General features: G+C 50.9%; 1 protein-coding gene across 1 annotated transcript in view; it reads right to left on the bottom strand.

Annotated features, from left to right (window-relative positions):
* Positions 1 to 20281, bottom strand: part of LOC105818238 (polypeptide N-acetylgalactosaminyltransferase 18) — a 179579-nt gene that overhangs the window by 158762 nt on the left and 536 nt on the right. The window contains exon 2 of the mRNA XM_012654177.1: positions 3860 to 4052. Within this exon, the coding sequence (XP_012509631.1) occupies positions 3860 to 4052 (193 nt within the window). The remainder of the gene's footprint in view (positions 1 to 3859; positions 4053 to 20281) is intronic.

The raw sequence follows: 20281 nt of genomic DNA, 5'->3' as shown, positions 1-20281 counted from the left end.
AAGAAGCTTTCTGATCACCTGCCTTGCCATACTCCACCTTCCACTCCGATTCCCATCTCAGCGTCAGCTCCAGGAGCTCTGTCTGCCTAATCCTTTGTTGGGCGCCTGGCACAAGCTAGGTGCTCAGTAAATGTTGGCTGGATAAACAAACTAATGAAGCCTAGCAACCAGCTGGATGGATGCTTTGCCTTTTGGTTATGTCTTGTCCTGTGTATAAAGCCCTGAGCACAGTGTGGCCCTATCTCAGCCAGATAACAAGGTGGGTCAGATTATATCTTTTGGCACCAAGAAAAAAGGAGACAATATAGGGAACCAGCCAGAGGTGTTGGACAGGAGGGTGGGGCAGGACTCTGAATACTCACTCCCTGGTCCAGGAATGGAGACAAGAATAACATCAGGGTTAGAATTTGGAAGAGCAACACCGAGAATACCATGAGCAAAGTGCAGAATCCAAGGAACCCTTCAGGGGCAGAAGTCCCCAAGAGCAAACAGGAGTTAACAAGAGGTACAGGGATCAGGCAGAAGCAATAGCTACCCAGCATTACTCTTCTGGAGATTGCTGTTAACATGCGTTTCCTCCCCCAGGCTCACCCACCCCTCCTCGATCCAAGTTCCAGCACTAGCCGGAACACATGCATCCTTCTGAGCCTTGGCAATGTTTCGTGTTCACTAAAACAATTTCTCCAACATGCAGAGGCAGACCTCCCTCCCCCCCAAACTGGTAAACAAACAGTGCTATTGTTAAAGCAGGCCCACCACCCCAATTAGAGGGACACAAATTGACACCTCAAGGCAGTATAGCACAGTGGGTTGCATGCACAAATTCTATCATTGAACTGCCTGGGTTCACACCCCAGCCCTGCCACTAGTGACCTTGGGCAGGAGTTATAAATTTCCATGTGCCTCAGTTTCCCCTTCTGTAAAATGGAGGCTAATCATAGTACCTACATCAGAAGGTTGCTGCGAGGACTCAAGGAGTTACCATAAATAAAGTGACAAACACGTGTCTAAAAACGTGGCTCACACTGTATAAATATTTGCCAGTCTGCTCTGAAATAGGATGAGAGTTAAGTTATTGAAAAGATGTTTCCAAAATGAGTCAAACAGACGAGCCAAGCAATGGCCTTGTTACTAGGCAGGAATGTTTTTATGGAAATTAAAGACACAAGGAGGCATTGTTTTACCTAAGCACATGCTTGCTGTGAGTGGTCCACTGACAACTCTCCAGTCTTGGGGGGGTGTGTCTGGCACAGGAGCTGAAATAGAGCTACACAGAGCCTTCCAAACCTACGTGCAAAGAGAAACCAATCACCCGATGCTAGAGCCACGTGCGTGGAGACCTCGCTGAGGAGTGAGAGGGTTTTTCTGTCTAGAAAAAGGGTCTGAGAGAAGTCGCCTGGCACCACAGGGGAGGTGGGGAAGCTCCACAAACTGCAAAGCTCTGGACGGAGAGAAGTTTCCTCTCCAGCAGCTCAGGAGGAAATTGCAGAATTCTGTCCAGTGACAATCCTTCAGTGTCCCCACCCTTTCTCAGGCAAACTCCTACCAGAAGTGACAGCAGGCAGGGCGCCTCCCTCGGTGACAGGGCAAGGAGCTCCAGCACCGCTGAGTACAGTCGAACAGCGGGGGCTGACGTCAAAGCAGGATTTGGCATCTGGAGACGTGGCTCAAGGCTCAGCTCAGCTATTTGTCAGACTGTGTGACCTTAGACAGGACATTCTCTCTGCTTCTCAGGTCCCTCAACTAGAGGTGGGAAGAGTCCCTACGCCTGCCTTCCTTCATTGTAGAAGGGCATTAGCAACAGGTCCAGCCCTATGTACACACCGGTTACTGGTCTAACCAGGTTGCAGTCTATAAGATCCACTCTTTCCTTGGCTTCCTTTCCACTTTCCCTTTAATTTTGAGCATACATGTATTGAGCCCATGTTTTGTGCCAGATGGGCTGCTAAGCCCACAGCTCCTCTGCTGGCCAAGGTCACGGCCAAGGCCCCTGCAGGCCAACTCCTCCTGAGGACCCTTCTGCAGAGTCAGCCCCTACCACCTACTCATATCAGATCTCCTCCTTCCCCAGCCCCAGGGTGGTCTCTGCAGCACCCCCTACAGGCTGAGGCCCTGTGGCACTTAGTGGATATTTCTAGAATCCAACCCCACCCCAGCACCTCCCCTGCTCCTCTGGTGTCCAAGCCACCACCACCCCTCACCTGGGTATGCAGAGGACTCCTAACTGGTCTCCCTGCCTCCAGACCTGCCTCTCAGCCTACTCAGCACACAGACAGAGGGGCCTTTGCAAGTGACAGAGCATTTTACCAATCTGCCCAAGCCCTTCCCATGGATCCCACCTCACAGAGTAAAAGCCACACCCTTACAACAGCCTACAAATCCCTTCTCCTGTGACTGTCAACCTTGGCTGCATATTGGAATCACCCAGGAGCTCTAAACAACACGGATGCTGAGTGCCAGCCCTGGGAATGCGTATCTAACTGGTCTGGGGTGTGGCTCTGGCATCAGGATTTTTTTTTTTTTAAATTCCCCAGATGAGTCGAATATGCAGCCAAGGTTGAGAACCACTGTCCTACTTGATGGGCTTCCTGCTGCCCCTCTGACATCCCTGACCATTGCCCTCTGTGCTGCATTCCAGCCACGTGGCCTCCTTCCTCCTCTTCAAACATGCCAAGCATGTTCCTGCCTTCTACCACAGGGCCTTTGTACTTGCTGGTCCCTCTGCCTGGGAAGTTCCCCCTTCCCCTGAGCATCCCCATGGGTCACTTCCTTTTCTCCTCCAGGTCTTTGCTCAAATGTCACCTTCTTCATGAGACCCTCTCTGACCACCTATAAAAAATTGCCACCCCCACTCCTATGCCAGGTGGCCCTGCCTCCCTCTCCCACTTCATCTTTCCATAGCACTTACCACCATCTAACACACTACATATTAGACGTCTTTGTTTTGTTTACTGCCTGTCCAACTAGAACGCCTGCTCTGCGAAGGCAGGGGTTCCTGCTCTGTTCACTGCTCTATCCCTGCGCCTAGGCTGTGCTGGCTCAGAAGCGCTTAACAAATAACCTTTAAATGATACATATTTTTCTCTCCCTCTGCAGATTCTCAGCTTTTTCATCCCTATAGGGCCAGGAACAACCATAGCTACCTATACAACATACAGCAGGTGCTCCATAAATGTCTATGAAGCTGAACTGAATCTTCCCTCTAAAAGAACATAGCCTCCAAACCCAGCAGCAAGACCTTTCCCAAAGGTCCCAGCTATAGGCTCACTATGGTTTGCAGCTTTAAGAACATTTTAAAAATAAGGAGAAAGAGGGGAAAGGAAGGTGTGGGGAGCGGCAAAAGTTAATGAGATTTTTTTCAGCTGTGGTACGTGCCCACATTTTTAATAATTAGGAGTAATAAAAATTCTCACTGAGCCTTAAAGGAACATCCTTCTGTAACAATGAGAGAAGCTGAGGCAGACTTCTCTGTCAGATGTAATGACTTGTTAGCCATGCAAGATGGATGTACTTTAAAAACTCATTTACGGAAAAAAAATTGTTCATAAAATGCAACTAATTGGGTTAAAATGACATATTAAAGGAAATGCCAGATGATTCCAGTGCCCTTAAGCAGTAAATTAGGTTACGAATCCTCAAAATCTCTAATGGAAGAAAGCCTTCCCCTACTGAGCAGATGGAGAAACTGAGGCTGAGGGAAGAGGAGGGTGACTTGCCTAATGCAGGCTGTGGGGACAGACCCTGGCTGAAGCAGCAAAGGGACCCAGGAGTCCAGGCGCCCAGTCCTGGCTCTGTTCCCAGCACTGCGGGGACCCCATCTCCCCAGGCTGACAAGAGCCCAGTCACTGACTCTGCTCACCCACTGGGTCTGAGGTCGGGCAGGGGCCGGTCGAGGGGCAGGCGGTCACTGAGGTAGGCGTTGTAGCCGTAGTACTGGAACTGCTTCAGGGCCACGCGCCGGCCTTCGGGGCTGAGCTCCTGGCCCCAGTGTGCAAACAGAGAGGAGTCTGTGAAGGGCTCAGCCTCTGCCTCCTCGGGCTTGGGAGGAGCCTCTGGAGAAAGAAGGAACAGGAGACGGTGGGTCAGAGTGCACCCCTGCATGTGCCATGACAACCCCTTTCCCTTCCTCACAACAGCCGTGGGTAAAACAATCTTAGCCCCTTCTTTGGGGGATGGGGGGAGACTAGAATTTTCATGCTTACCAAAGACTCATTCATCCACGAATCCATCCACTCATCCATCCAACAACTGCTAGGCACGAGAGATACAGTAATATACCCAACAGGGTCTGCCAAGGAGCTGATGCTTCATGCCTCCTTTTCCAGTCTGCCTCCCTGCCAGAGATGTTGACCCCAGCCCTTGGCCTGGGCTTCTGCTTCTCTCTCCCCAGCCCATTCCCCACTCATCCTGAGCCTGCCATACCCAGGCCCCTGACCCAGGGGTCCACTCCTCTGCCCAGTTCTTGCCAGCCCAGCTCCCTCTCCACTGTCTGGTCCTGCTGTGAGTTGCCTGAACCCAGCATACGACGTTCACCTGGCCGTGAGCACCCCTGGCCAGACCGCCTCCTGCTGTTTCCAGACGCTGCCCACCAGAATAGGGAATCAGTGACACAAGCGACAGCCAAGCCACCCCAGCCCGCCCTGCACTCCAGGCCCTGCTCATTGGAACCCTGGTGGACTTCATGGAGGCAGCCTGACTCCAGTTCGAGGACAGCTCAGGGATTCCCAGGAACTTCCCAAGAAAATGTAGAGGGCATTATTACCTATAAGAGCAGAGGCTTTGGATTCACACAGTCACAGATTCAAATCACTGCTCCACCATGTACTGGCTATGTGACCATAGCAAACACTCAATGTCCCTAGGCTGAAATTTCACCACCTGTAATGTGGGAATAATACCCACCCACCCTCCAGAGGTTTGTGAGGATCACATTAAATAATGTGTATAAAGCACTCAGATTGGCATATGTCTCAGTACAAGTGCACAATGAATGGTAATTAGAGTTATTACGCAAGGGAAGGTCATTTAAATCTCTTTCATGGGGAGGGGGGCAGGATAACAGGTAGATCTTGCCAGGACATGGGTTGATAGGCCAGGACTTTGGAATAAGCTCCCTGGGACAGGTAGCCAGGTAAAGCATTCAAGGGCAGAAGTCAGAGAGATTGGACAGAGATGGCAAGCACACTGGACAGTGCCTGCTGTGCCCACAAACATGTGAGGCATGGAAGAGATGGATCCGGGAGCCTGGAATAAGACAGAGCAGGGCAGGAACCGGAAAGGCAGGCTCGGGGCCCTGCCAATGTCCTCTCAGCTGCCCAGTGGAGCCAGGGGGTGCACGGCCCACCTGAAGGCACAGGCTGGAGACAGGTAAGGGGCTAGGGCTCCAGGGTCTCCAAGGCTGGGAACTCAGGGATACAGACTGCCACCTCCTCTTGGGTCACTCTCCTAAGAGCAGCTCTGGGAGAGAGAAGGAGGCCTGGGAACAAAAGGAGGAGTCTTCCAACACCCAGGCTCCTCCTACCATGGAAGAGGTGCTCCGGTGGCAGGAAGCGCCTATCGCCGGAAGTGCACAGGGGCTATTGAGAGCAAAAGGGTACTTAGAAAGCTCATGACTGTGAAAGCAGAGTGAGCATGCTGATGCCAGAGACCTCAGCGAGAGAGACACAGAAAGATGCATGCATGGACTCCCAGTGCCGGCTGAACTCACTAGGCGAACCTACAGAAGCCACCGCTCCTCTCCCGGACACCTCCAGACCGGACACTTGCCTGACTCCTGGGGTACCCACCATAGCTAACACGTGCGGAGTGCTTCCTCCTACCGCGTGCCAGGCTCTGTCCTAAGCGCTGTTCACGTATTGACTCACCTTACTCTGTAAGGGAGGAACTATTATCATCACCTCCATTTTATAAAGGAAGTGAGGCCCAGAGAGGGTAAGAAACATGCCCAGCATCACACAGAAGGAAGTGCAGTAGGGAGATCCAGCCCCTGGAAGTCTGCCTCCCTGGGCAGTGCTCCTCCCACTATGCCATGCTCCCTCCACATGCTGAATTCCAAAGGCAAGCATGGCATACCGTCTCAGTAGCCAAATTTCCTTAAAGATGCAAAAGGAAACAGAAACATTAAACAGATTAGGATATATTGAGGACGAAGCTCCATCCCAGAACTCAGGGTGCACTTGCGCATTCTTCGCCCCTACCAGGCGTGCTTGAAGGGAAGCACAAGTCTGCATGATCTTGAAGGTCCTTGTTATCTCTAAAAAGATGTATGACTCATTCGTTCGGAACGGGGGGCAGTAAAAATCTAAATCAGTGAACCAACTGAATCATATAATGTTTAAAAGAAATGCAGTTTTATTGCTCTCAAATACCTAAATGGATATTACCAAGTAAAATGAGATAAGTTAATGAAAAAATTATGATTCAAAATTAGGCCTGCATTGCATAATAATGTATTATAAACATATTAAAGTCCTGGTGATACCACGTGCTCCTATCTTTTTACTCAGTATGGGTATGAATGACAACCGCCTCAAAACCCACGGGTCCTGAAAGATGAGCTGGGGGCACTACGGTGGGAAAGGAGCAATTTTTGTTGGATTCCTACCATGGATTCCTGTTAAGAGCCAGGCACTGTGTTGGTCACCTCCTTATCCAAGGTTACCTCTCTCCATCCTTGTGGGTGTGACTCCACAGGGCAAGGCCACCTCTGACTTGTTCCCTGCTGCATTGTCGGCTCCTAGCACAGTATGTGGCTCTTACAAGGGACTCAACAGATAATTTTTAAATAGATCATTTAATAAGTAATCCAGAGTGGTTAGTTATTATACCAAAGAAAATAAAAAATGAAAAGTTTTAATGACTAATCCAAGGTCACCCAGATGGTCAGGGACATTGCACAAAGGTCTGGCTTCTCCAAACCCCATATTCTTTCCTCTACACCAGGGCAAACCATGGCCCAAGGGCCATCAACAATTTATGTAAATATATTGAAACATAATCACATCCATTTGCTTATATATTATCACTGGCTGCTTTGGGGCTACAAGAGCAGAGTTGAGCATCTATGGCAGAGAGCACAGACCTGGGAAGCTGAAAATACCATCTGGCCCTTTTAGAAAAAGTGTGCCCTCCCCCACCCCTTGCACTTTACAGTTGACTCCCCTTAGGTAAGGAGGTCATGCCTCCGTGAACTCCATTCATTTTTCCTTTCCTTTCCAAAGAACTGGTTAAGAACGCTGGCTGTAGAGTCAGAATCCTAGGGCTCATACTCCAGCTCTACCGTTTACCAGTTTAGTCTACCTTATCCTGAGCCTCAGTTTCCTCATCTGGAAAATGGGGTTGATAATAATAGCACCTTCTTCATGGACATTTGTGAGTGTAAATGAGATGGTCCATGTAAGGAGCTTGGCACAGTGCAAGGCACATAGTAAGCTCTCACAAATGCTACCTGCGGAGGACCCACACAGCACACAGCCCATCAGGACTTTTCCACCAACACCACTTGAGCTCAGATGAGGAAGATGACCCTGTCCTGGGGTCCCCAGCTTTGAAAGATGCTGATGCTGTCTACCTGTCAGATGAAGGATCTCCATGTCCATAGACAGGTGGCCTACCCTGAGCCAGTTTGGACCCAGCTCCCTTCTCCAGTAAGAAAGCAGGCACACGGCTGTCCAGCAAAGGAGGACCAGCTTTGACATGGCAGAGGACAGGACAGGCAAAGAGGCCCGAGAAGTACCCGGGCCAGGTCCTCTGCAGGGGTTCTGGGGTCTCTGGACACATGTGGTGATGATCAGGCCCTTGGATGTCTCTTATCCAGGGACAAGGCATCTCCCAGGAGTGGACGCGGACTGAGGCAACTGCTGGGGTTCACGCCTCCTTGGGCGCGTCTGACTGATGGGGTGACTCAAGAAAGGTGTGTATACCAGGGGCAGGGGGCCCAGGGAGGGCTCATTCAAGGCCAAGATTGAGCAGGGCACAATGAACTCGGTCCAGGAGCAGAGCCAGAGCCTTCAGAGGAGAGTGTCTGGGGGATTCTGAGTACAACATAGAGCTATTATCCCACCTGCCCTCTTCCAGCCCTGGCTGCCTGTCTGGGTCCCAGGGAGAAATAGGCTGAGAGGGAAACTGAAAGAGCTGCTTTACCAGACAGCCACACGTGGGTGGCACTTGTGTGGCACAGTCCACTTTCCCTGACTCACCATGAATTACGTGATTTGGCAGGAGGAGACCCCGGGGCCAGTGGAGACATTACCATGCTACACGCCTCTCTGCTCAGGACACTCCAGTGGCCTTCTGCCTCCCTCATGTCAAAGACAAAGTCCCACCTAACACCTGCAAGGCCCGGTGCTGGCCTCCCTCCTCTACCCCTGGCTTTCTCCCCTCCAGCCACACCGGCCCCTCATCCGACCCACCAGGCACATCTCACCCCAGCGCCTTGGCTTTTGCATTTCCCTCTGTGTCCTCGTGGCTAGGTTCCCTCTTCTGTGCCACTTTGTCAGCAAGGCCTGTCCTCAACATTCAGCCCCCTCCCCAGTATTTATATATATATATATATATATATATATATATATATATATATATATAAAATTTCCGTCTATCTTGCTTGTCGTTTGTCTCCCCGACCAGAATGTGGCTCTGTGAGGTTTGCTTTGCTCTCCACTGACTCCCTCAGACTTAGAACAGCATCTGGCACCTAGTGGGTGCTTGACCAATATCAGTAAAACGAACAAACGGCAGTAGCGGCAGGTCTTGGGGGAATCGGAAAGCCTCCTGCCTGCTAGAGACCCCCAAAATCTTTCAGAGAGACTGGAAAGGGGACAGGGGTCCAATGCCAGCAGGTGGGGGCATGAGCCAGTGAAGCCATGGCCAGGGCGAATTCCAGTTGCACGTGGTTAATTACCTGCCTAGTCCACTTAAGCAAATGGTTTTGCACAGTTAGACAGACTGACAGTGCACTCTCAGAACCTTCTCAGGTAGTTCCACGGAATATGGACATTGGTAGACAATCTCCACCGCTCTCCCTAGCTTTGGGCAAATCTCTTACACAAGAGATTGTATCTTGGATACAATCTGTATCTGGTTACATCTCTCCCAATCATCTAAAACAGGACTGTGCACAGAGTATGCTGAAAATATGAGAGAAGGAAGATAAGGAGGGAGGGAGGGAAGCTGTGTCTGTCTCTTGCCCCCCAATCCCCTTACCCGGAAGGGCTCAGAAACAGAAAGATCCCACCGAAAGCTCCAAACATCCCTTCCCCAGAAACCCAGGAGCAGAGGGCATGAGGGAGCAAGACCCAGGCACTCCAGAAAACTGACCTAAGATGCCTTCAGGGAGTGTCCAGACCAAACCACAGAGCCACAAAGAGCCAGAGAGTCAGGCCACGTGTTCCCTTCCTTCCCTGAAACCAAGGCCTTGGAAGTCCCCGAAGCTCCAGCAGACAAACTGCCGCCTGTCCTTCCTCTGAGGCTCCTTGTCCCCAAGGTGCTTATCACAGAAATCCTTTCATCAAACTCCAAGGGGAAGACTCCTCTGAGAGGACACGGATCACTCCACCCTTCAAGAGAAAGGTACAGTTGACGCGTCTGTGTCAAGCATGATATTTCTGACATCAACAGGCAAAGAGGCTGACTTTGTCCTCATCGTTGACGTTTCTCAGGGAAACTCCCTGAGGGACCGCCTTGGAGGGACCCAGGCAGTGGTCACCTGTTCATCCCCAGATGCCTTGCGAGCCAGCGTGTAGCAGCTGCGGCCCGGCCAGCCCTGTCCAGAGCGGCTCCCCGACAGCTGCACTGCCCCTGTTCACTGGGCCTGGCACTCACTGTCAGCTCTGTCCACAAAGGGTGTTAACCCCTTTTATCAGCCAAGCAATAAATATTTAAGCAAGTTTATTCTGTGCCAGGCCTATTGCTGGGTATCGAAATATAAAGATTACTCAGACCTGTTCCCTATCCTCATGCAGTATCCAATTTAGTGGAAAGGGCAAACTAGAGAATGTATTCAATGCTCTGATTGAAGGTGTATAAAACGCCATTGGTTCCCTTAAAGTGAGGGAAAGGGGGCACAGGTAAGGCTTCCCAGAGGAGGGGCACTTGAGTCAGACCATGAAGAATAAATGTGATCCGCAAGCTCATTCCAGGGAGGGGCAACCTGAGGGAGGGGCCAACCAGAGCCGAGATGCAGAAGCAGGAACGAGCGCTTGGCGGGCCTCAAGGCCGCTGGACAGATGGCTGTGCGGATCTGAAAGCAGGGAACCTGGGATGGCCAGTAGGCAGGGTGAGGAAGACCCACAGTGAAGACTGCAAGACTGAAAGTCTTGGGATTAGCCAGATCACTTGGAAACAGTTTTTGAACCTACAAGCATGCATCCCAAAGCCCAGCAGGGTAAACAAAACAAAAATGTACTCTCCAAAGTGGCAAAGTGCATTATTTGACAGCCAACTGCAGGCCAATCTTGAGTGTCTCCTGCAAAACCTTTGACTCTGGAGCTGGCCGTACAGTGTACAGTGTACCTCAATTCCATGTCCCTGTACAGCTTACCCCAATTCCATTGCACTGCCCCTGCCTCCCCTGGGATGTGGGTTTCACCATTCCCGTCACAGATAAAAGTGCAGCTCAGAGGCATTTAGGGGCGTGCTGCTGAGCTCATACCTGCCACCCGCAGCCCCACTTGCACATCACGGGCAGGCCGTGTTGTCTGACTTGACGACTGAAGAAACCTCAGGCCCCAGGAGGCTACTCAGTTGTCTGCACTGATTCATATCAGTAGTTACATCAATGAAATATCTTCATGGCAGAGTACCTCCAGGTGCTCCAAATCTTTTCACCAACCAGCCACCAAAAGATGTATGCCTGGTCCACCTAGGAGCACCAGGGCCCTGCTCTATGCTGAGGCCAGTATTCCTGCAAATTAGTTAGTGCCTGAGCCTTGCCAGTGGTTTGCCAAGTGTATTTTGACTATCACTTGCTCAAACCCTTCCTAGAGGGGCCCCTGTCAATAAGAATGATGAGTCTCTGGAGGCCCACTCACTCAGCTCATCTGCTTCCCCATGGAAATGTACAGTCCTCATGGTGCATGACTTGTTTTCCAGAAAGTTCTACCAATGATCACACAGGGCACCTGGAAAATGCCACCATATGGTCTCAGAAATATGCCCACAGTGCCTGACACACAGCCCACTAATGAGAGTGGAGAATTACAGATACACCATGACAGGCTCTGTGCTAATTCACGGAGACAGGAGGGAAGTGGGGCAGGAAAGAGCTTGCAGAGCTTTGAGCGATTAATGCAACAACAGCCGCGGCTCCGAGCGTTGTGCACGGGCTAATCAGCCAGGCAAGAGGAGCACATCCGGAGACCCTGCCAAGGCTTTTGAGGCTCCTGAAGCTGCTGATGCTGAAAGTAGGAAGAACACCTGAATGAGGAGTGGCTGCGCCGGCAGGAAACCACCCAGAGGGCTGTCTCACGGGCTTGTGCTCCAAGATCGTGGCGGTGCTGAGACTGCATGACCAAGTGGCAAAGACATGGGCTTTGGAGTGAAAGTGACAGTGTACTGCTGCCCACCCTGCCCAGTTGCGACTGCCCACGCTCTCCAGGACCAGGCCCCTGCAGACCTCCACCTGTGAGGCTCAGCCATTTGCCAACTCTTGCCATTGCTGCAGATGCAAACTCTGTGGTCCCCGTGGCTTTCAGAGGAGCTACAGAAGAGGATGTAGACCAGACTTCCTCCTAAGCAAGGACCCAGCACCCAGCTCTGGCCTTGGATGGGAGGACAAGGCAACGGGGCGGGTCACATGCATTGCTTCTGCGGAGGTCAAAGTGGTGTGTAGCTCTCACCCCAAGGCTGGGCAACAGCAACAGTCAAGCCCCACCAAGGGGGCACACAGAACCACCCGGGATGCAGCTCACATTGCTGAGGAGCCCTGGACTGTTTCCCAAGCTGGGCCGTGCCCTCCTTGTAAGCCGCCGCTCAGCTTCTCATCCCTTGGTGCGGGCACCTTTGGGGATGTTTTCCCAGGAAACCAATGGCTCCTTCTTGTTCTTGTGGTTTTACTTGTTTACTGTGTGTCCCTCCCTTAGGCAGAGGGGGTAGCTAAGGAGGCTCTGAGGGTGGGTGGGGAGGGGGCCTAGCTTTTGCCCTGCAGCCAGTTCCATAGCCACTGCTATTTCTGTTCCTGCCCTCGGGCCGTGCTCAAAGCCGAAGCTCTGGGTGTTTGGTGATGCGATCCAGAACCCATGAGGAGGAGGCAGGAGAAACTGGGACAGGCAGGCCTGTGTCCACTGCCAGCCACGGGCACTGAACCCTGTGTCTGCAGTTCATGTGGGGGACAGACACAGACGGTCCTGTCTCCTGGTCCTCCTCCCAGAGTGTTCTGGGGACCCTTCTCCTCCCCTCGTGGGTCTGCTATTCACTCTCTTTGGGACAGACCCAGAGTCTTCCAAGCCTTCGTTTCCTTCCCTTGTGAAACGGAGATGGGCTGCCAGGCTGCTGTGGCGAGGCGCTGTGAAGCGGCTTTGGGAGACAAGGCTAAGCACAGAGCAGTGGAGTGGGCGCTGCTGAACATCCCAGATAAGGACGCCTAAAGGATGTTTTTCTTTTCTTCCACTCCTTTTTTAAAAACAGCTTTCTTTTGTTATAATTTACATACAAAAAACTCACCCATTTTCAATGTACAATTCAATGATTTTAAGAAAACTTTTCTTCCACTTTTGAGACGTCTTGTCGCATGCTTTATTTTGGGTTAAAAAGAAAAGGGCTAATTGAATGTTCAGAAATATACATTTGTCTTGTCGGCTTTCAGTGAACCCCTGCCTGCCGGCTTCCTGCTGGTGAGAGGTCACCATTATTCCCACTGAAGAGTTTGATGCTTGGGCCTTGCCCGAGAAGCCCAGGCTGTGTTCGCAGAGCATCAAAGCCCAGTTCATCTGAGCTCTGCTAATGAGGGCGGGGTTCACACCACCACGCAGAGGGGATCAGCAGGAACAGCAGTGTCCAGCCTCAGCGGCCTCCAGCTCGCTGTGCCACCTCCACAGCCACCTCCACAGTTGGGGAGGGGTCTCCCCTCCCACCTCTTCCAAACGCCCAGCCTGGTGGTCCAAGTCCCGGCCTTTGTGCCTGGTCCCAGCCACAGCTAGGCACCAACACCTGCGGGAAGCAGGCTGGCCTGAGAGCTCTAGCCTCCAGCGCTAGGAAAGCCCCAACTCCCCGTGCCTCTGTGTCTGCTTTTCAGATGGAACCATGTTTGTGTTTGACCTGGCGGAGAAGGGGGACTTCAGCCCATCATAATGGACCTTTTCTTATGCTCGGCAAAGCAAGACTTCCTGGCTCTGCTTGTGGTTGGGCTCCCAAGGGAGATTTTTCAGATTTTTTTAAAACATCTTTTGATGTGTTAAGAGCCCTAATAATGATAAGTAAATGCACTATTCTGATGAGTGGAAGGCTACCCTCTTCTCCGCTTCTAGAGGTGCATTAGAACATGAGCTGAAGGTCTTTTGCCAGCGGCCCCCACAATTAGGCTTTCTCTTCCCAGAATCTTCAGAGCTGCCAAAAGAACGAAGTGGAATCTGACAGCAAAGCGCTTGAAACTAATCAGGAGGAAGGAGCCCTGACAGTCTCAGGTCCAACACCATTAGAATCTTCTGTACAAGGACTTTATTCAGCGTGGCAAAGGCAAATCCAGGATCGCTTGCTCTGGCACCCGCAGAGCACTGCAGGGAAGAAGAGAGGCTTTTTCGGGGTGCCTCATCCCAAGGCAGGACAGGGTCTGTGGGCTGGAGAGCTGCCCCACTGCAAGGCCAAGGGCAGGCTCCACGAGGGGCTGAGCACACCAGCCCAGCGGGCTCCAGAGGCAGCATTGCCCTGGACTGGCTGTGTGACCGTCGTCAAGCTCGCAAACCACTCTGAACCTCAGCTTCTCATCTGTTGAACAAGGATAATAATATTTACCTCTAAGCTTGTTGCAAAGATTAAGTGAGGTGATAGGCACCAGTAAAGTGTTTAGCAAACTCTCGGATGCATGGTAACGGTATTACTTTCCTATGGCTGCTGTAGCAAACAACCACACAGTGGCATGAGACAATGCAAATTTACTATATTACAATTCTGGAATAAGTCTGATGGGTCTAACTGGGCTAAAATCAAGTGTCGGCAGGGCTGTGCTCCTTTCTGGAGGCTCCGGGGAAGAATATGTTTTCTTGCCCTTTCTGATGTCTAGAGGCCGCCTGCATTCCTTGGCTCAGGGCCCCTTCCTCCATCATCAGAGCCGGCAACAGTGGGCTGAGCCCTTCCCACATCACAACACTGTGACCTTCTCTTCTGCCTTCCTCTGTCCCATTTAAGGATCCCTAAAATTACATTAGCCACCCTCTGGGGTCATCTACGCTACTCTCTTTATTTTAAGGTCAGCTGAATTAGCAACCTTAATTCCATCTGCAACCTTAATTCCTCCTTTGCCATGTAAGGTAACATGTTCGCAAGTTCCAGGGATTAGGATGCACACATCTTTGGGGGACCAGCATTCTGCCGCCACACTAAGAGTCCAATCGGTGTGGGTTTTCCCATTTATAAAAAGGAGATTCTAATACTTTGGTCTCAAGGTTATAGTGAGGCAAAATAAAGATGGGTGACATTTGCAGAGTGCCTACCATGTGCCCACACTACTCTCAGTACAACCGCTCTCTCCACTCTGACACTGAGACTGCATGTGAATACACCCTGTACCACCCGGGCAGGGCTGCCATCCAGGTGCTGTCCAAAGGAGCAGGTGCACCTGAGGGCCACAGGTAGCCATGAGCTGAGGAGGGGCCTCATGACTGTCCTCCCATCCCTGACCTTGAAGCCCTCTAGGCCCTGCCTCCCTCACGCACCCACTAATAGGCAACAAGGGAGAACCCAGGTGGTGCAAGGCAACTACAACGACAGTCACCCTCCTGCCTCCCTGTTTCTTCCCAAGCAGCCCCGACTGAACCATTCCATTTCCAACTGGCTCCTGACCGTCGGCTCTGCCTCCCACTGCTGTGCTTTGGACTGCGTGTTGGCATTTGGCTACTCTGCGTTTGGCTCTCAAAACTCCCTAAAGCTGCCCTTCCACTGTTTGCTGTTGATCTTATTTGGGGCAGAGGGAGAGATTAGGACCCTCTGAGGGTCCTGATGGAAACTATGGACCACTCCCCAGAAAAATGCACACTGGCACATGCACAGAACAATCTGTACTCAATTTCATGAGAGTCATGAGAGGCGGTATCATGTAAAGCAGGGGTTGGCAATTTTTTTTCTTCAATAGTAAATATTTTAGGCTTCAGGTCATATGGCCTCTGTCACAACTACTCAACTCTGCCCTTGTATCAGGAGAGCAACCACAGACGATGTGTAAATGATGGATGTGGCCATGTTCCAGGACAACTTCATTCCCAAAAGCAGGCAGCGGGGAAGGTCTGGCCCCTGGGCTGCCACTTGCTGAGCCCTGGTGTAGTGGTGGCACAGACGCTGGGCACTCAGTTTCCTCACTCCTAAGACGGTGATGATAATGCCTGCCTCATGGGGTCAAGGTGAGTGAAGGAGTGAATGTGCGTAAAGCACCCAAAACAGTGTCTGGCACATAGTGAGCGTGGTGGAAATGTTAGTAGGACGTGCCTGCCTGCGGGTGAGGGGCCTCCGCCTTGAGGACACGGGCTTTGATAGACCTGTCTGACTCACTCCATTGAGGACCCACTCGATTGCCCTGGTATCAGCCTCATGGGACACAACCCAAGCCCATTTAGCTGGGGCTGAGTGATGCCTAACTCAGCGCCTCCTGGGAAGGATAAAAGACAGTCATGATTCGGGAAATTCAAGTCACTGGGAGCAGGACCGAGGGCCAGGCCAGTGCTATAGTGTGGATGTTTGTGCCCCAAATCTCATGTTGAAATTTGATCCCAATGTTGGAGGTGGGGCCTAATGGGAGGAGTTTGGGTCATGGGGGCCTGGGGACAGATCTCTCTGAATAGATAAATGCCCTCCCTGAGCGGGGGTGAGTGAGTTTTCACTCCAATAGTTCCTCTAAGAGCTGGTTGTTAAAAGGCTGGCACCTCCCTCCCCTCTCTCTCTTGCTTCCTCTCTTGCTGTGTGATCTCTGGACGTGCCAGTTCTCCTCCACCTTCTACCATAAGTGGAAGCAGCCTGAGGCTTTCACCAGATGCCCAATCTTCCAGCCAGCAGAATTGTGAATCGAATAAACCATTTTTCTTTATAAATTACTCAGTCTCAGGTATTCCTTTATAGCAACACAAAATGGACTAAGACAGCCAGGGGCAGAGGCATCAGGCCCCACACCCCGGGAGGAGCTGGCAAGGATTAGGGAAGGCAACCCCAGCCAGGGGAGCTAGGATTCAGGAAAGTGACAAGTCCTAACAAGGAACTAGAGAATAAGTTGGGGTTCTCAGGAGAAGCACGGTCATTTCAGTCTGAGCTGAGATGGCAGGCAAGGAACAGGAAGATGTCTGACTCTACAAGCAGACTCCAGATACTACATGACAATCTCTTCCAGCCAGACAAATTCCATGCCCACTCCTGCCAAGCTGGCACTGCTGTGTCCTCCCTCACCCACACAGGACGGGTTCTGGGTCTAGGTGCATCTGAGATGGCAGGTGCAGGTAGGGGCAGCCAGAACTTGGCATGTGCACACATACTTACAGAAATGGAAATGGACTTGATTAAAAATTATTTGAAAGTTGCTGTTAAAGGGTCAAGTTTTTATACTCTAAGCCAACCATATAAAGTCCATGTGAAAAACTCGTTTTAGGGAATGACAAATGTCCATGACTTAGGAACCAGGATTTATATATGTCATTACTTGCTACTTTAAAACGACTCTTTAAACCTAGAATTCTGCCTAGGAGAGATAATAAACTCCAAAGCACATACCATTATCCTCCCCCCACAGTCCCCACCGAGCTGACACCCGGACTTCTAAACATACACTTGACTGTTCACACATAAAACACAGTGTTTGCAGTGTTTCCACACATCAATTTCTTGGAATGAGCTAGCTGGACCTACCCTGCTGACGTTAAAGTGGCATACTTCTCTGGACACAGATGCACAAATGGGAACAGCTGGGTTGGGCAGGGAGCAAGAAATGTGGCCCTTTGCAGGAGGACAGCCTGTGGCCCAGACCAACATCAGATGCTTGTGGTAGCCATGACTCCCTCCAAGGCACAAGGATGTGCAAACAAGAGTCCTTGCTCTGGGAAACCTGCAGCCTGAATTAAGGCACACAAATCATGTGTGCCTTTCCTCTGTAATATTACTCTATCCTTTGCTCTCCTGTCTCAAACGGCCTCTCCTGGGAAGCCTGCCAGTTTCCAGTGTCTTTCTTCTGGTCTTAAAGGGCAGCAGTGTGCTACAGAGTAGTGGTATCCAAACACCAGCAAGCACTAGACTTTACCCAGAGGCCTTGTTAAGTCACAGATGGCTGGTCCCACCCCAGAGTTTCTGAATCAGCAGATCTAGAGTGGGGCCTGAGAATCTGCATTTCTAGGGAATTAGGAGAGGATGGCGAGGCTGCTGGTCCAGGTTCCCTGCTCTAAGAACCAGAGCTGTAGAGAAGAGAACACAGCCTCCTTCCAAGTCCTGGCTCTCAGCTCATTCACCGTGTGGCCTTGGACAAGTCCTTCCTTTCCTTTAGCCTCCATGTTCTCACCAGTAGACACAATGTCATCTCCAAGATATTTTCAAGTCCTAGAATGTCATGATTCTAAGGTGGCTCAGATCACTGAATCTGGCTCACACAGGGCCTGGTGGCTTCCCCTATTCAATGGAACCCTTAGGCCTCTAGGTCAACTCCTTTATGTCATAAACAAACTAAGGTCTAGATAGTCACACAGCTAAGCAGCAGCTGATTCTAGGACTGGGCAGTAGGAAAAGGCCCTGGATGCCCTTGGTCCCTTCTCAGTGCTCCCTCCACCACCCTCGGGGGTTCCTGCAAAGTGGCTCCGGGAAAAGGCAATCCGTTCAGTGCAATGAGCAAGTATTCTGGGTACCTCTAGGCAGCCAAACCCCAGAGCCTGAGCTCTGGGCAAACCAGCAAACTTCCTCCCTCTAACACTCCTTCCCAGGGCTGGTCCAGATCTACAGAGAGCACCTGCAACCTACATGCGAGGCTGGCAGGAAGGTAAGAAGTGCTTGCAGGTGTGCAGGGGAGGATATTGATCACAAGACCCTGGGACTATTGATCCGGGCTCCCAGAGGAGAGCAGAATTCCCCTTTTGTTCAGTTATTACTGGGTGTATCCTCATACATGGGCATACACACTCAGCTACACATGTGCGCACACACACACACACACACACACACACACACAGAAGTTACAGAAGCCTCCAGCAGCCTGCAAAAGCTTCTTCTGAAAACAGATTCTTCTAGTCCCAAGTGGCTGCTCACTGCATGTAGCAAGATCATTAAAACTGTGTCATTTCAAAGACAAGAAAAGAACACTTGTAAAAACAAACTTGCAAGAAGAAATATTACGGGGCTCCACTTTGGTTAAATAGTCCACATCTGATTGGTTAAGTGCAATTTACAGGGTAGAAGGATAAACAAGAACCAGGGCCCTGGCGAGTCTGGGGTCTGCTCACCGCCCCTGGGTGCCCCAACGGTGGCGGCCCCAGGGCTGTGCATGCCATCGCTCTCAGCGGCTGTCGGCCAGCCGGACATCTTTCCATTACTGTCCTAAATCGTAAATCTCCCAGCCCCAGCAGCTGCAGTGGTACTGCAGCGGGGAGAAGTCGATTTGTCCTTTGAAAAAAGTTAACAAACAGGCCTTCCCAACCCCAGGCCCCAGCAGGATCAAGAAAGGCTTTGAATCCATGTCAAAGAAGCCATCAAAGGAAATAGACCATTTTCAAACAAAATCCATTTCTCGAGCATGACGGTAAAAATATTTATCACATGAAAGATGTGAAACCTTTATGATGTCTCGACTCTCTGTATTATAAATGCAGCATGTGTCCGGCCGAATGTGTGCAAAAAACCGTCATGCTCATGATTTTGAAAGGGGAAAAAAATTAGTCCTTTCCGTCTGGCAAATTCTTAATTTACCAACCCTGTCGTGCTCCATGGGCTCCTGAGGCAGAGGAAGGAGGCAATCCCGGCCTGCAGCCAGACAAAACAAGCAAAGGTTTTGGACAAAGAAACTCTGCATGTCCAGGATGCGGTGCAAAGGGTCCCATTTTGTCTGTCTCTGTCAGCCATGGGCTTTGAAAATCATCCACACTGATGCCTCGTGTACAAGGTCAGAAAAGGTGTCTTCAGTGGGTCTCGGGATTTTCCATAGGCTCTGAATTGTCTTCCATAATCATGAGTCTTTGCTCTACAAATGGATTTTCCAAGTGCACAGTAAACCCTGTTCTTGTGCCCAGAAAGGATCTCAAGAGGGTGAGCCAGCCTTCCTGGAGACTCGAGGTCTCCTAGGCTCAGAGCTGAGGATGAGTTCTCTGCTCAGAAATCCTGCAGCCCTGAGGTTCCTCCTCCTCACCAAGCCTCAAAGTTGGTGGGTGACCAGAGAGGGCACTCTGATGCACAGCCTATCATGGTCCCATGAACATCTCCTCTTCAGGAAGGTGACACGGGCCCAGGTCTAATGCTGTTTCCTCCAGGTGGGTGGCTCATACAGAAGCTCCCTGATGGGCCTGTACACTGAAGAAGACACATCGGCTTGCCCTACCTTTTCTGGGTACCTAAGAGAAGTGAAAATTAACGTCCATGAATTTGGCATTATAAACAAAATGAAACTCATTTATTCAACTAATATGCATCAAGATACAGCTGTGTAGAGAGACAGCATAGCCTGGTGGTGAAGTGCAAGACCTCTGAGTCACATTGCCTGAGTATGGAACTTGGCTTCATTACTCACTGACTGTGTGACCTTACGCAAGTCATTTAACCTCTCTGTGCCTCAGTTTCCTAATGTGGGGAGTTGGAGATAATCATAATATCTGCTTCCTTATGGGGTTACTGTGAGGACTGAATAAACAAATGACAGATCCTTTCACATTCTACGTGCTACATAAACGTTGGCTGTTGTTGCTACTATTGTTACTGGTCAGGTACTGTGCTAGGAGCTGGTGATAGAATTATGAGCAAAAAAAGTAAGGTTGTCAGTGTGGCTGTCATCACTTCTCATCTTCCCCATCAGTATTTGCTACACAGGGCAACTTAGAACACAAGGCAGCTCCTCTATCCTCCTTAAGAGGGTGGAAAGATTCCAGAGCCTACTGGTGCCCTGCAGTGAGGTGCCGTGGGATACCCA

The sequence above is a fragment of the Propithecus coquereli genome, unplaced genomic scaffold (genome assembly GCF_000956105.1).
Source record: "Propithecus coquereli isolate 6110/MARCELLA unplaced genomic scaffold, Pcoq_1.0 Scaffold44, whole genome shotgun sequence".
Classification (NCBI taxonomy): domain Eukaryota; kingdom Metazoa; phylum Chordata; class Mammalia; order Primates; family Indriidae; genus Propithecus; species Propithecus coquereli.
This window is presented reverse-complemented; position numbering and strand designations above follow the sequence as displayed.